Source organism: Pithys albifrons, chromosome Z, assembly GCF_047495875.1.
Source record: "Pithys albifrons albifrons isolate INPA30051 chromosome Z, PitAlb_v1, whole genome shotgun sequence".
NCBI classification, from domain to species: domain Eukaryota; kingdom Metazoa; phylum Chordata; class Aves; order Passeriformes; family Thamnophilidae; genus Pithys; species Pithys albifrons.
The window spans coordinates 40470993-40485657 of NC_092497.1; the positions used below are offsets into that span (position 1 = coordinate 40470993).

The following is a 14665-nucleotide window of genomic DNA, read 5'->3' on the forward strand; positions in this document are numbered from 1 at the left end:
ATTTTCAACGTGAATGACAGGATCCCTTGAAGCTGCAGCTCGCTCCAGGCTCTGCCATGACTGCTGCAGTTTTTGGTGCCTCTCATTCTAAAATAATGGGGTATTGCTGTTTTACAGGCAGGTATACATGTGTTCCATGCTATTGGGCAGCACTGAAAGCTAGATTAACTGTGATTAAGTCACATGATTTTGTAGCTCCTTTCATATACTTGCACATATGAGAAAATTCTTTAAAACAGTCAGTTAAAAAATAAAATGGAATGACAACTTTAGGTTTTTATTATTGTCTTTTTCTGATCCATAAGGGATTTATTCCTAAGACAAGGAAAATTTGTTACTCTTTACCTGAAAAAAAAACCCAAACAATTGAATCTTGGAGTAACTACTTCGTATAAGCTGATACTTAACACAGACCTACAACTATTTGGTTATCTTCCACAAATTTTTCCACAAAAGCTTTCTGGAAAACGCATAGAGTAACATAAACGTTTACAGAGGGGTTGTTTTCAGCTTTACTCTTCATGCCTGAAGCACTACTTGTGGGAAGATACACCAGAGAAGGCTCCCACACTGCAGCACTGCTATTCATTTTTATACAGAAAAAAGAAACCTCTTCATGAGTCCTTCTGTAGTTTGTAAATACGCTCTTTCTCCAGAACACATATTTATTGAGTTCAATATTAATAAACAGCTTTCAATATCTTAGATATTAATGCAGAGAAACTGGGTTCTAAGCCAGGAAAAGAAGTTTTGCATCTGCAAGGACTGCACAACAGGATCCAAAAGGTCTTCAGTAACATAACACTTCCATAACATCACCATAAATAGGGGACTACGGTACCATTTCATGTTGAAATTACAGCACTCATTTGCACAGAAGCAGAGTACTACACAATTCTAAATTTTTTTTTAAGGGATTGGTACCAGTGCAAAAGTCTTCTTTGCCCTTGAAATGTGACATTTCAGTTTTCAGCTCAAGGAATCTCTAACCTGAAAAAGAAAAAGCACTGTATCTGTAAGCAGGGTATTTTTCACTTCAAAACTTTGAAATCTGTCTGTTGTATGTTTTGGTTGTGCTGAAATACCAAATTTTAAATGTCTTGGTCAAAAAAAATTACAACTGACATAAAATTAAGTCACTTGGACCTGTGACAGTATATGTGAGGTTTTCTACAGCTTTGACCATTATGTTCCTCCTACCTTTAGCCCTACCCTTTCTGACAGATTTTAGTCACATTCCTAGAGGCTGTGCAGCAAAAAATAAGTCAAACATAAGTCTTCGCCCTTCTCTTAAACACTCTCCTAGAGTACCCTCGGATCTGAGACAATGCAGTGAAGATTACATACCCTGCACAGTGAAGACCATTAAGCATGCTATCAAGAGAAAACACATAGTCTGAAATTTAGTCACTGGGAAATAAAAGACTGTTGCTTAGAGCTAAGCCATTCTATACATTAACTGCAGGTGACAGCCACTAGCAGGCAGAATTTCGGAGCAGGCAGAACTTCCCTGGCTTGTCTCCCACTGTATCATGCCCTGTCTCTAGGGCTGAGGTCCATTCACCAAGTTTGGCAGGCATGAAGAGACCACTTTCGCTTTCTGAGCCACCGGGGTGTACCCAGTACTTACCACCGCTGCAGCTCTGGACAAACCGCCTCGCAACTCCTTCTAAGCCAGCAACACTTCTTGACCCACACAAGGAAACCTTACCTGGATTTCCCTTGCATGGTACACGATGATGAGTCCAAGCAGGATAATCGTGGACAGGCTAATAAGGCATTTCAGAGCGAGGGAATACAGCGACTCCTGCAAGAGAAAGACACTGCCGTCCTTCAGAGACCCACGCGCGGGGGCCGCTCCGCCCCACCGGCCCCGGGGAGGGGACCGGCGGCACCTGGCCGCCCGACGGGGGGACACGGCGGGACCTGGACGGGGATAGGGCCGCCCCTCCCCGGGCGGTCGGACTGGCTGTCGCCCGGGCTGGTACCTTGGTGTAGGCGCCCCAGGAGAGCTCGGTTTCGATGACCATGACGACGATGCCGAACATGCCGAAGATGAGCGCGTAGTCACTGAGGCGCTTGCGCTTCTCGAAGAGCGCCCGGCGGTGCCCCAGCTTGTAGCCGATGTTCTGGTTCTTCTTCTTGCTGGACTTGCCCCCGCCGTTGTTGGTGCCTCCCTGGCCGGGGCCGGGGCCGGAGGAGCTGTAGAGCGCCAGGTTGTTGGAGTTGTTGTGTTCGGGCTTGGAGACCACGATCTCGGGGGCGGCGGGGCTGCCGGCGGCAGTGGCCGCGGTGGCGGCAGGGCTGGCAATCGGCGGCTGCAGCGGCTGCGACTCGGAGCCCAGGTCGTGCAGGTTCCTGCGGGACGAGCTCAGGTTGCTGAGCGGCCTCATGACGCCGCCGTTGTACCTGCAGCTGCTCATGGCTATTTCGGTGAAGGGGTTGCTCTCCCGGCGCTGCTGCTGCTGCTGGTGATGGTGGTGGTGGTGATGATGGTGGTGGTGGTGGTGGGTGCTGCCGCTGCTGACAGTGCTGCTGGGGCTGGCTACCTGCTGCAGGCTATGGCACTGGTGGTACTGGGAATACTGGTGAGGCTGCCTGGACGCCCCGGCATGGCTGGAGGGGGTGAGCTCGCTGACGTTCAGCTGGCTGCCCTGCCGGGAGGAGGCGGCGGAGGAGAGCGGCGAGGAGTGGGTCCGAAAGGCGCCCGAGAGCGGCGAGGAGGCGCGGAGCAGCAGCGGCAGGTTATCCCCCGCGGCTGCCGCAGCAGCCCCGTAATAGGCGCAGTTGTTGCACTGGAGGCATGGGCTCTGCTGCTGGTGGTGCTGCTGCTGGTGCTGGTGCTGGTTCTGGAGGAGGCTCTGCTTGTCCTGGCCGTGCTGCTGGCAGTGCGGCGGCGCCGGCGCCGGCGGGCGCTGCTGCTGCTGCTGCTGCTGCTGCTGCTGCTGCTGCTGCTGCTGCTGTTGCTGTTGCTGTTGCTGCTGCTGCTGCTGCTGCTGGTCGGGGCCGAAGCCCGCCGGGAAGTGGCGCGGCGCGTCCATGCCGGGGCCGTTAAAGCCGCAGGAGGAGCGGGCGGTGGTGCACCCTGCGCAATGCGTGATGGTCGGCAGGGGAGCGTCCTGCTGCCGCCAGTGCGGGCCCATCCCGGCTCCCGTAGAATCCAGCCGGCGCGTGCGATTGGTCGGGCGGACCAAAACAACGGGCATTACGTCACCTGGAAGGGGCAGGCCCGGCGGCGCGTGAGCCGCGCGGGGTCCCCCTGCCCGCGCGGGGATTCCGCGCGCAGGTGAGGGCAGCGCGCGACCCCCGCCCCGCCCGCCCGCCCGCGCGCGCCAGCCCGGGCATTCCCGGGCATTCCCGCCGGGAAAGGGGCTCTGCCGCGGCTCCCCCCGCGTCCCCGCTTACATCTGCGCCGTCTCCGGAACATGGGCGCCTCGTCGCGCTCCGGAGCTGTCCAGCAGCGCCGCCGCCGCCCTGCAAAACACAGCGAGAGGCTCGCTGCGCTCCCGACGCCTGGGACGCGCCGCCGCCGCCGGAGGAAGGGGCCGCGGCCCCAGCGGGGAGCGTTTCCCGGCACATCCCGCCTCTGTCCCGAAGGACGGACGAGGCGCCACAAGGCTTTGGGCGGCTGCTCCTTCCCTCAGCAGGAGAAGGGAGAGCCGCCGCCGCGGCCTCACCCCCGGGCGCGGCCGGGAGTGGCCTGGGGGCTGGAGAGCTGCTCCGGCGGGAAGGCAGGAGCTCTCTCGGGAAACCGGAGCGCCTCACGGGGAGGCTGCGCTCCGCTCCGGCGCCGCTTCTCTGGGTACCGCGCCCGTGCAGCCCCTTCAGGTCGTTGCCAGCTACCATTTTGCCTCATCCCTTTCCTTTCCCTACCAAACTCTCACTGAATAATCGTTCTTGCAGCTCCCTTTGGCAGAGCAATGTCTGCATCAGGGAAAGTCTCTTTTCGGCATTTATCTAAGGAAAGATTTTTTTTTAAGGGAAGAATGAGGGAAACGGTAAGTGATTTACCTTGTTACAGCTGTGTTATTCCTGTCACCTAGGCGAGATTATGTGAGGGAGGTTTCTCTTTTCCCTCCACAGTCGGGGAGCACTGTCTTTATAATCCTTACAATTTCTGCATCTCCAATGACATTCAATTTCCTTTCCAACCACTGAATGACTTTTAGTTTAGAAATATGAGTGAGATGCTGCCATTAGCAAAGGTTTTAAATATGCTCTATTATAATACTTCAATTTCTTAATTCCTAATCAAGGTATACCTTTTAAAGCAAGCACACATAGCGCCTACATAATCAAACTACCCTTACAAATGTAGTAAATATCATGGGTTTACAATAGACATAGATTATTTAGAGACTGACCAAAATTTAAACTTGACTATGTTTATATAGCATAGCTTATTTTGAAAAAGCACTCATAAATAGGAACATAAGTGAAACATAACATCATAATGCCTTGTGATAATTCAAGTTTTGTCTAACAACCCAGTTTTGAATAAACACACACACACTTCTCTGCATGAACACTTTCATTTTGACATTATACTGAAGTGTACTTGGATGCTCACCATTGCATTCAGTTCTCATGAGCACCTATGCCCAAGCAAAAAAAGGTGCTTTTATTTTTAAGAATGAACAGGCTGTTTAACACAGCTTCAGATACTGCATTGTATATTTGAAAAAACATTGTACTATAATTCTGTCTCACTGGTCTTGTTTTGCCTGTGTTTTCAAACGCACATGAATCTAATGAATCTTAGAAATATAAAACCTCAGGGAACCCAGGCTTCTATCACTCTGTGAATAAAAGCCATGCTGAAGCAGGCTTTCAAAATATATATTTTATGAACTAGTTAACAATTAGATAGGCCCAAGTTTCATCTTTCCTTTTCCGTTCACACTGTGTCCTTAATGTTTAAGTTACTTTCTTTTAAGCTTTCTCTTTACCGGAAGATAAAGTCCTCATGACCCAGTTTACCATGCAAAGTTTTTTAAGAAATTTGTAAATGTCCATGTTTTATTTAGAAGTCACCAAGGCTCTGTCCTGTAACTTCATCTACTCCGATCAAGCAAGCTTATATTAGAATTGTGAAGAAGAAAAAAAATCTTTTTAAAGTCTTGGTACACTAAAATATCAGATTGCTTATTTCTATATGAGGAAATCATTGCATTTATTACTCTGACTCATGCAGAAGTCACAAGTCCCAATTTTAATACCTCTTCTGCTGCTATCCCGTTTATTTGTAGAAATGCAAGGACAGTGCTGTCATTACCACCTTTTAAATATTTAATCTACTTGCTTGGTTGTTTCATTATGTGAGTAAACGAATATTCCCACATTTAACACAAGAGGTCATACTCTTCACACAGCTTGTTATAAAAATGATCAGCTGCGTTTTACTTCAGTTCCTTTGTGCAGCCTGGTGTATGTCATCACAATTTCAAGGTATAAGCTAAGAATTATTGAGAGTTTGCTTTTTCGGAGCTAAAGAGGTAAACCTTCCCCTCTGTGGCCCTGGTTAATGAGATGGAATATAAAGATGCTATTTATTCTAACATCTTCCCTTGTAAAATAATTTTGAAATTCCCTTTTAAAAATAAATGTATTTTTTTCAGAAACAAAATGTATTCGTCATGTAAAGTGAGTTGTTATTTCTGTTGTACCACAAATTAATTAGCATGGTAGCTCAGAACTGCAAAATCATGCTAAACTAGTAACAGTGAACCCTTATGGAAGAAACATTATCTGTTTTGGATTGGAAGTTTTGGGTTTTTTCCCTGCCTTTTCCTTGCATATTGGATGGAACTGTGCTTACTGATTATCATAGGTCCTGCTTCTACTTTGCCAAGAAGGTTGGGTTTACACATAAGTGTGTGTGCACCTACATGCATGGGCATTCACACCTTAATATAAAGTAAGAGAGAGGAAGTTACTGCCGACCTCATAATTATCACAATGATAATTATGGTCATTGGAGATATTTGAAAAACAGATTTTTTTCCTAAACTCTCTAACTGCAAAAAAAAGATAAATACTCTTGAACAGTAGGGAGCAAAACCATACTAACAACAGGACAGGAAATGGAACAGGCACAAGAAAAAATGTGTTTTCGAGAGTAAAAAAATCACTATGAAATACTTAAAGTGATGGCTATTGGCTAGTCATCTGAAAAGCTCACATAGCAACATGCAATGGAGATACAACACCTACAGGCTACAATAAAAGGTATTAGAAGGCTACTTTTGCTGTTACCCTATTGCCCCTACTAATGCCAGACTTCTCTTAAAATAATTGAGAATTCTGCACTCATAAAAAGGTCAAAAAATTCAAAGATAGTAGCAAAAAGGAAAAAATGAAAAAGGGAATAAAAAACCCTAGGAAATTCCATTCTCAGAGCATATGCTGCACAAGACCTTGGAGTTTTTAGAAAGCATTAAAGGAAAAAGCCTTGTCTGGTTCAAAAAAAAAATGCTATTGGGTACACAACTCAGTGTATACACAGAAAGATTCCTTCCAGAGTCACATTGAGTAAAACAGGTAACACCAACAGCTATAGGGTAACACAAGATCATTCAAGGGTATCCATGCAGCAATAAAAATGCTTACTGAGACCACACCAAATGACTGCAGTACATCTGCCAAGATGCTGGGTATGGAAACTGACCATATGAGCCACATGTGTAAACTGTCTTTTTCATACCACATGACAGGACTTTTACCCAGCAAAGACATCTCTTACATGCAGCCCAGCAACTTCTGATATCACATAATTATATACCCTAACTGGAATCCCACCTCTGCTGGACATGTCATTTCAAAGACCTTTTGGTAATGTTCCACACTGGTAGGGATAGAAGAGTAAATACCATGACTCCATATAGATAGTACAGGTACTTATCAGGAGGTTGCTTGCTTTACTGTTTCTGCTTTCGATTTCATACAGTTTGACTGATCTGCACTTTTTTCCACTCCTCCAGCAATATCGCCAATGAAGATGCAGGTTCACTCCAGTTTGAAACCTTCATCTATTATCCGTGATATTTAGGGTACCAAACATAAGAACAATGGATTGATAACAGCTCTAAGTCAGTAACCAAAGTTTTCAAAAGTGGGGATGTTCATTCATGGAAGTGCAACTTAAGAAATATCTAGAACTACTGCATGCCTATTGTCCAGTCAAGAGGCTTTAAGGGATGGGATTCTTCTATTTTTTCACTAAAAACAATTATTATTTTCATACATGTTGAAAATACTGAATGCAGTCCACAAAATATATGATTCAAGTATTTCTTCACTTAATTCACTTTCCCATCTTTTCTGTGTATTTTTATAGTACTTGGAGGTATCGCAAACTTCATGACTTCCGTTCTTGCCTCTGCTTTTTTATCATTATCAACAGATAATGCCACCTACAAAGAATTTCTTAGCTAGCTAATTGCATCAACATTAATGCTATTTTGCCCCGCTGATGCAGGTGCTCTGCAGGTGACTCTTACATTGTGTTTAATCAGACCACTTTTTATTACTTTCACAAATTAGTGCAGAACTTTAACAAATTTTGTAACAGAACTTTAAACTCAGTACAATTACTAAAATGCTAACATCATGCAGTTTTTTCTATTTCCCTACACAAGAGCGCAGACTGACTTTGAGTCTGTGTGGGATTATCAAGTATGAGAATTTACTTTTAACTTTGCAGAATACAGTATTTAAAGAACTTTGACCTACTGAAGCAAGAGAGGCAGCACTTGCATCTATAAGATCATACCTTGCCAAGTTGGTTGTGCACAATTTGAAAAGGTTAGCAGCACTGTCTCAATAAAATGTCATTTTTGATTCATGTAGCAATTGTTTCTAAGTAATATTTGCCCACATTTTAAAAATGAATATTTTTTCATTTGTACTTTATCACCAGTTCTTTCATTTTATCATGAGAATAGAGTTAACTATAGATTTGCACTGGTGTTATATTTGGAAAGTTCATTCTTGATTATTTAATAGCAGGGTCCCTTATTAGGCAAAATGTAAAAGATAGGCTTTGCTTTTATCAGTTGACAAGTATTTGGTGTGTATTACTGCTTTCAAATCTTAAATGCCTTGTAGGTTCTTCCAGTCACCAGCCCTCCCAATTGGAATCATGTATAAAATGTAAGGTTGCTTTTTTCTTTGTTAACTGGGAGCTTTTTTATTTATTTCTACAGTCCCAATACCCTGAAAGACTCTACAATTTCCACAGGACATTCAAATCTCTTGTCATCATCACACCGAAAGCTTTTTGGATGCGTTCATAATGCACACAAATGTCAATGTATGTTGTGGTCCTGACTGCAGAAGTCATCTCTTTAGTATGTGTAGGAAGTTTATGCATTTGCAGAACAAATAGAAGCAGGGAAAATAATGGAAGCCAATGTTCAGTTTTGTGTTACCTGCAGTCCCACTACTCAATATACACTTAATTGTATTTGTGTGGTTTTTTCTCTAGTTTATGAGATGGCTGATTAAAGAAACAAGTTTGGGAAGAGGAACAGAGTAGTCACTGACAGAAGACCATCTCACTCCTTCCTTCTTAGCTAGGCCTGTCTTCAGTATCTTCTTTTCTCCTCTTCCCTTCACATTACCCTCACTTCCCCACTGCAGAGGAAACGGCACTTACCTTACCTGACACCACCAGTGGGTCAGGTGGTAGAAGATAGGGAAGAGTTTGTCAAAGTGTCAAAGTAGGGAGTTGTTCAAGCAAACTGTGCTTCAAGTTGGCTCTGGCTTGATAAGTTCAGAAACAGAACAACTCTTTGGAGTGATATTCCAGACAGTCCTGGGAAGTTTTATAAAATTTTTGTTCTCTGAAGTATAATTCTCACTTCTTTACTTTATGCTTTGTGTTTCCCTACAACTAAACCAAAAGTTAGCTGTGTTTTTGAGGAAAAGACTAGGCAGTTTTAATTACCAAAACTAAGTTTAAGGAGAAAGAACTTAAGACTTTTCACATAGCCCATAAAATCTTACCTCATTCAGGAACCATTCTATATAATTAAACTTCATTTTTTCCTCGTAAGTAAAAGACATCTCTGCAACCCAGTATATGAGATTAGTAGTTCTTGTATTAGAAAAGTGGCATTTAAACATAGATATCTAACATTGTAGACTGCTTAAAAAAGTTAGGATAACCAGACTATTTCTCAACAGAAAAACTACTGCTAAAAAAATTATTATTCTCCACATCTTCATACCTTCAAAATGTGTTCTGCATTAGAGTAATCTGATGCAAAAAGTGGGACTTTGGTTTCTTATCCTAACCAGCACTTTACATTTTCAGAAGATCAAAACTAAGTTTGAAATGTAAAAGCTCTCACTTTAAATATGAAATCTCTGCTGTAATTCTTATAAAGTATATCTTGAAAGTTTTGTCTCAGAATTATTTTACTAATATTGAAAATTTATCAGTGTTTAAGCAGGTCTGCATAAAACTAGTTTTAATGTTCCACAGAAGCCTATCCTCTGGAGAAGAAAGCCACCCACAGGACATAGTAGGAATCCATTTTCCCCTTTGTGATCATTACTGCAGAACAATGAACACACATTGGTAAGAGGTCTTTCTGTACTGTCTCAGGAAACAACAATACAAGTGCCAGTGTTGAGAGCAAGTCATCAAATTGTTATATACTACTTGGCAATGAAAATTCTTTTCAAAGACACAATTCCAGTATTCAGCAAGCCACGTTCTCTGAAGACTGGAGAGGCAACATCTACCTGCACCTCCACATTCCTCATTTTTAGGCACTTGAACCACACTGCAGAGTCTAAGCATATGGATTACAGGCATTAGCAACCCAATGTGCAGAGTTGAGCTAGAAGGGAGTATGAAATGAGGAAGCCAAACACTTGACCAATGACTCCTGTATTCAGAACATCCTCCTAAAGGAGTAGGAGCATAATCATTTTCTTTGAAGTGCCATCAGGCGTTGTATTCTCCTCTTAGCTGTAGGCTAGATGTGTCTGGGTATTCTTCACATAAATACATTAGGGAACAACTCATACAGGTCCTCCATCTCAGAAAACAGGTCCTAAAAATCAAGCTGTATTGTAGCTGAGAGAAGGAGCAACAAGTCCCTCCCCTTACAATTGTCTGCCCATTAAATTTGAGTTGATTGTGTTGTTCAGAATGGGAGTATACAAGATACGTGGATCTAGCCAAAGAGTCAGACTAGGAACAGAATACCCCCTTAGAAGGTGCAGTGAGGCCCTTTAACAGACACATCTCCAAGAACAGTGTGCAAATTCACCAAAGCCCTGCAACTTCTAGTGCTGTCCCCTTTGGAAGAGCCACAGGAGCCAGCTGGCAATTTCCAGACTCATGGTCAGATTTAAGATCTGGTCAGTGCAGTAACAGCATTTGAATGCTATGGGGAACATGCAACACTTTGAACCACAGACGCTAAAGCTACTTTCAGCAAAGCCCTAAAGTCTTGAGGCTCATACAGTATTTGCTAGAAATGTCTCATAATCTCTAGATTTATTCTAACACGCAAGGATTGCTTACACTTTACCCCAATATGCAGTCACTGTTAGTCTTGCATATTAAAATCAGCATTTTATCTCTCCTGTTAGATATGCAGGAAAAGGATTCACTACAAGCCATCACACTCACTTGTCATGCAGTTTACCTACATTTGTCAGATAGGGTAAGTTTTTGTCCTGCTGCCCTTCCCATTCACATGCTACATAACTGATAGTACTGTCATTCCAAGAGGTAAAGCTGCTACATGGCTGATAGTTTAAAATGATCTTAGGTCTCTGCACGTGCTCTTTACTAACTCAACAAAGTAAATTCAGTTTTGGAAATTACTTTTTCAACGTCACCAAGATTTTTATTATTTATGCTTTATGAGCATATTTTGCATAACAGAAAAAGAAACAAAGATTTTATTTTTGATGCAAATATCCACAATTTTATTTATAATAGGAGAAATGTGACATTAGTGAAAAACACCATATTAAGAAAGGTTTGGCTGTATTTATTCACAAGAATAAATCAATAAAGCTCATTTCTGCTTTCTCAAACAATCAGCTATTAATTAGTGCTCCCTTTTCATGCTCCTTTCATGTTCCCTTCTGTACTTGAGGGGATTAGAACAGGAGGTTTTGTGTATCTCCTTCTGAGGTTGTTAAATTTAATGTTAAACTACAAAAAAAAAAATCACAGAATGCATTCATGCCCTTGAAGTCTGGCAGCCGAGCCTTGAAGGTGAACACTATCCTTTCTGTTCCTGCGCTGATGAATAGCTAGCTATCCAATGCAGAAAAATACCAAAAGAGTGACAAAAGAATGTCTCTGTTCAAAACACTTTGTGCTGTCCTGTGGGACTGGATCTCCCAGACAAATCTAGAAGATTGGAAGTTTGCAATGTACTGGGTGACAGTTTAGCAATAGAGTTGCTGACCAAGGGAGATAATACTGCTATCTACCATGAAATTATGTGTTTATCTATTTTCTCTTTATTGTAAAACTAAATCACTTTTTTTTAATGTATTGACATGATACTACATGTTGACTGTTTGTGGTTTCACCAGAGATAAGAATTCATAAATCTATTCTAATGTGAACCTAAATTACCTAATTACTCTGTTGAAAAATAAATTGTTTACAGTTTTACTCCTTGTAACATTGTTCAACTGTTTTCAGTATAATGCTGTCATTTCTACAGGCAAGTATTTGCACAGACCAAATGTATATGCCAGTGAATGTTTGTTCATGTGCTTCTGCAGAAGTGTCTCTTTGCAGGTGTGCACATGTATTTTGTAGACATAGTTCAAATGTTTACTCTTGAAAACTGTCCTGGAAGACAGTGGCAGATGTATTTGTGGATTCTGGGTGAAGATACTAAGTACCTGAAGTACTGGAAACATTACTAAAAAGACATGCAATTATAGGTGGGATTTGCTAATGAAATGTAGTGATTTTTATTTGCAGAAAGGTGACTGCTGTATGGTAGGCACAAACTCTGCTAATATGTTTGCATCTATGTGTGTACTTACCTAACATCAGGGCTGCAAGCACACTGGGAAGTTGTTGGCTAAAGCACTGGAAGTAGTTGCACAGTTTCCACATGGAGGGTAGAGTGTCACTTCTGTTTATTAAGAGGCAAAATGTGAACTTGCATGACAATGCCCACTTGTATGTTCAGAAGCAATTTCTTTATAAGCAGCTAAAAGCCATTTAGGTGGATCAGTATTGCCTATTGGTCTCTGATTTTAATATAAAAGTAAGTCATAGCAGCAGAGCTAGAAATGAAAACAAAACAGCAATCACTGTGAAGGAGTGCTGCAACTATGATAGAAAAATGGGAAGAATGGTAACGAGGGATAAAAAAAGCTGGAATTCCAAAATAGATGTGACAGCAGATGTTTAAAAAAATCTGAGACACAAGGATTGAAAAGTGTAATTACAGAAAGAAGATGTGATGTTTTGGCCAGAAATACAATATGCACACAAAAGAAATTGTCTAAATTTCATGTGTTGCTGTCACTGAATCTCTTAAAATGCAAGAATGTCAGTAATTAAATGGCAGTGATAATTACGGGAACAGATTTTATCTGTGTAGAATACAAATTCCTAAGTCCTGAACAACAACAACTGTCTTGCTGATGTAAGTACTTGCTCAGTTAAGAACAGCCCTACAAGTGAGGAGATGTTGTCATTTTTATAGACTTGATCTAGGTAGGTCCTCAGCAGATGGAGGAAAGGCTGACGTGTCCTTACTTTCATGCTCAGCAGCAGAGGGCAGATAAGGTCTGTAAGCACCAGGACTTCCCCTCTTTGTAATCAGTGTGGAGGAGGCAGTGCCCAGTCTCCAATTTTAGGTAAGTATCCTATCCCTGACGGGAGCTAATCAGACATTGGGTATATGGAGAGTGCTCAGGACTTGGTGATAGATACAGGGATAGTCCATTCTCCTTGCAAGTGCTTACAAGGGCAGGAAAACAGGACATGTGTTCATTCTGAATTTTAATAATGGGTGACAGTAGGCTGATGACTGCTGTGGCTGGATCAGTCCACACGGAACTGGGACCAGCATAGCTCTGCTACTGGTAGCCCCTTTTCAGTGCATCTCCACTATGCAGCAGGCTGACAGGGTGGGCAGAGCTTCTGTGGGCTCAGCCTGTGTCCTGTAGTTTGGCTATGATGGCTATGCTATAATATGCTGGATTGCTCTTCCAAAATCTCTTTTTGAAACACTAGTTATAAATCAAAATTGATATACCATCTGCCTTCTAATGTCTCTGATTTAGATCTTAGACTTACTGTTATGGGTTTAGCCAAGTATGCCAAGAAGTTAGGCTTTAAAGTTCAGATTAGGCCTGAAATTGTCAGATGACTTGAGCTGGGCTAAGCTAGCTAACAGCTGACTTCTTCCAGCCAATAATATTGTATTCCATACCATACTACATCATCTCAAAGGGTGTAAAATCCAGTGTGTAAGAGTAGCTTAGTCAGTTCTGCCATGGCCGAGGTACAAGCCGGACGTGACCCAGGTTTTGTCTTGAAGCAAGCCTTGCTGTGCCCCTGCTGCATCTGCTTGCATTTTGTTTGCATTCAGGGAAGTAGAAACATTTTTGTTGTTACTCTTTCTGTTTCTTGCTATATGTCTCTTAGAGTACTTACAGATCTAGTGTGATAGACTTTGCTTTGTATTAATTAGGAAGTGAGAAGTTATTCCTTGTTGTATATGCATAACTTGTGTAAGTGTGTGTTATATTGTAGTTTCCTCTTAATTTTCTCTTTTCTGTATAAATACATGTAGTTAATTTCAGCATAAACCTGGTTTTGAGGGTTTTTCTTTCCTCTCTCTCTTCTTTTCCCCTTAGCTGGTTGGTGGGAGGAGGAACCCTTTCACTCTGTCCTGGACAGTTGGTGTTTTGCCAGCTCAACGCAGGACACTTACAAAGAATGTGATTTGCAAAGGTCCACATTTTAGCAAAAAAAGAATTCCATTATAAATTTTGAATATTCCCATTTCTAATATTTCATTTACTTGCTAACTTTTTTGGTAAGAGAAAAAAGCAGAGGTGCTGTTCCTTTTGTTCCTGGTGCATTTTAGGCCCTTTTATTTTAAAAAAGTGTATTTTTACAACATTGTGTTTTACAAGACAAGGCCACTAAAAACCTTAAGAAATGAAAAGTGCATGTAGTTTTTTTTCACAAGTATTTTTCTATGCTTGGCCAATGGAAATTATCCATATCTTAGCTGCCTTTAGAAGAGAAGCACCTTTCTTGAAAGGGAATGTCCAGCATTGCCTTTGAGAGAGGAAGGCTGCTGCAGTGTCTTCAAAGTTACTAAGCTATTCTTGTAATTCTTCATCCTATAACTTTTGTATGCATTTTATCTGTGACAGCATACTGAAGCTGTTCATTGTGCTACCTGCAGTGATGTGTAATATTCCTACCTCAAGTGACTTTGTAAAAGAAGATTAAGAATTGTTCATTTATTGCTACATTAAAGTGATAATTTCCTAAGGATTCTGGGTTTGTGTCATTTGCTGAAGCCAAGTTTATCTATAAAGTCCAAGCAAAGGATTCATAATTAGTAATGATGAGCTCACTCTAACATCCTTTATCCTGTTAAGGCATGAGAAAAGATTGACCCAGTTTACTCTTCTTTATGAA

At 42.1% G+C, this 14665-nt stretch overlaps 1 protein-coding gene across 1 annotated transcript in view; it reads right to left on the reverse strand.

Moving 5' to 3' along the window:
* KCNN2 (potassium calcium-activated channel subfamily N member 2) overlaps positions 1-3206 on the reverse strand; it is a 75262-nt gene extending 72056 nt beyond the window's left edge. Inside the window, exons 1-2 of the mRNA XM_071581243.1 lie at positions 1989-3206; positions 1712-1807 (exon numbers count right to left, since the gene is read on the reverse strand). Of these exons, the coding sequence (XP_071437344.1) occupies positions 1712-1807; positions 1989-3206 (1314 nt within the window). The remainder of the gene's footprint in view (positions 1-1711; positions 1808-1988) is intronic.
* Between the last annotated feature and the right edge of the window lie 11459 nt (positions 3207-14665).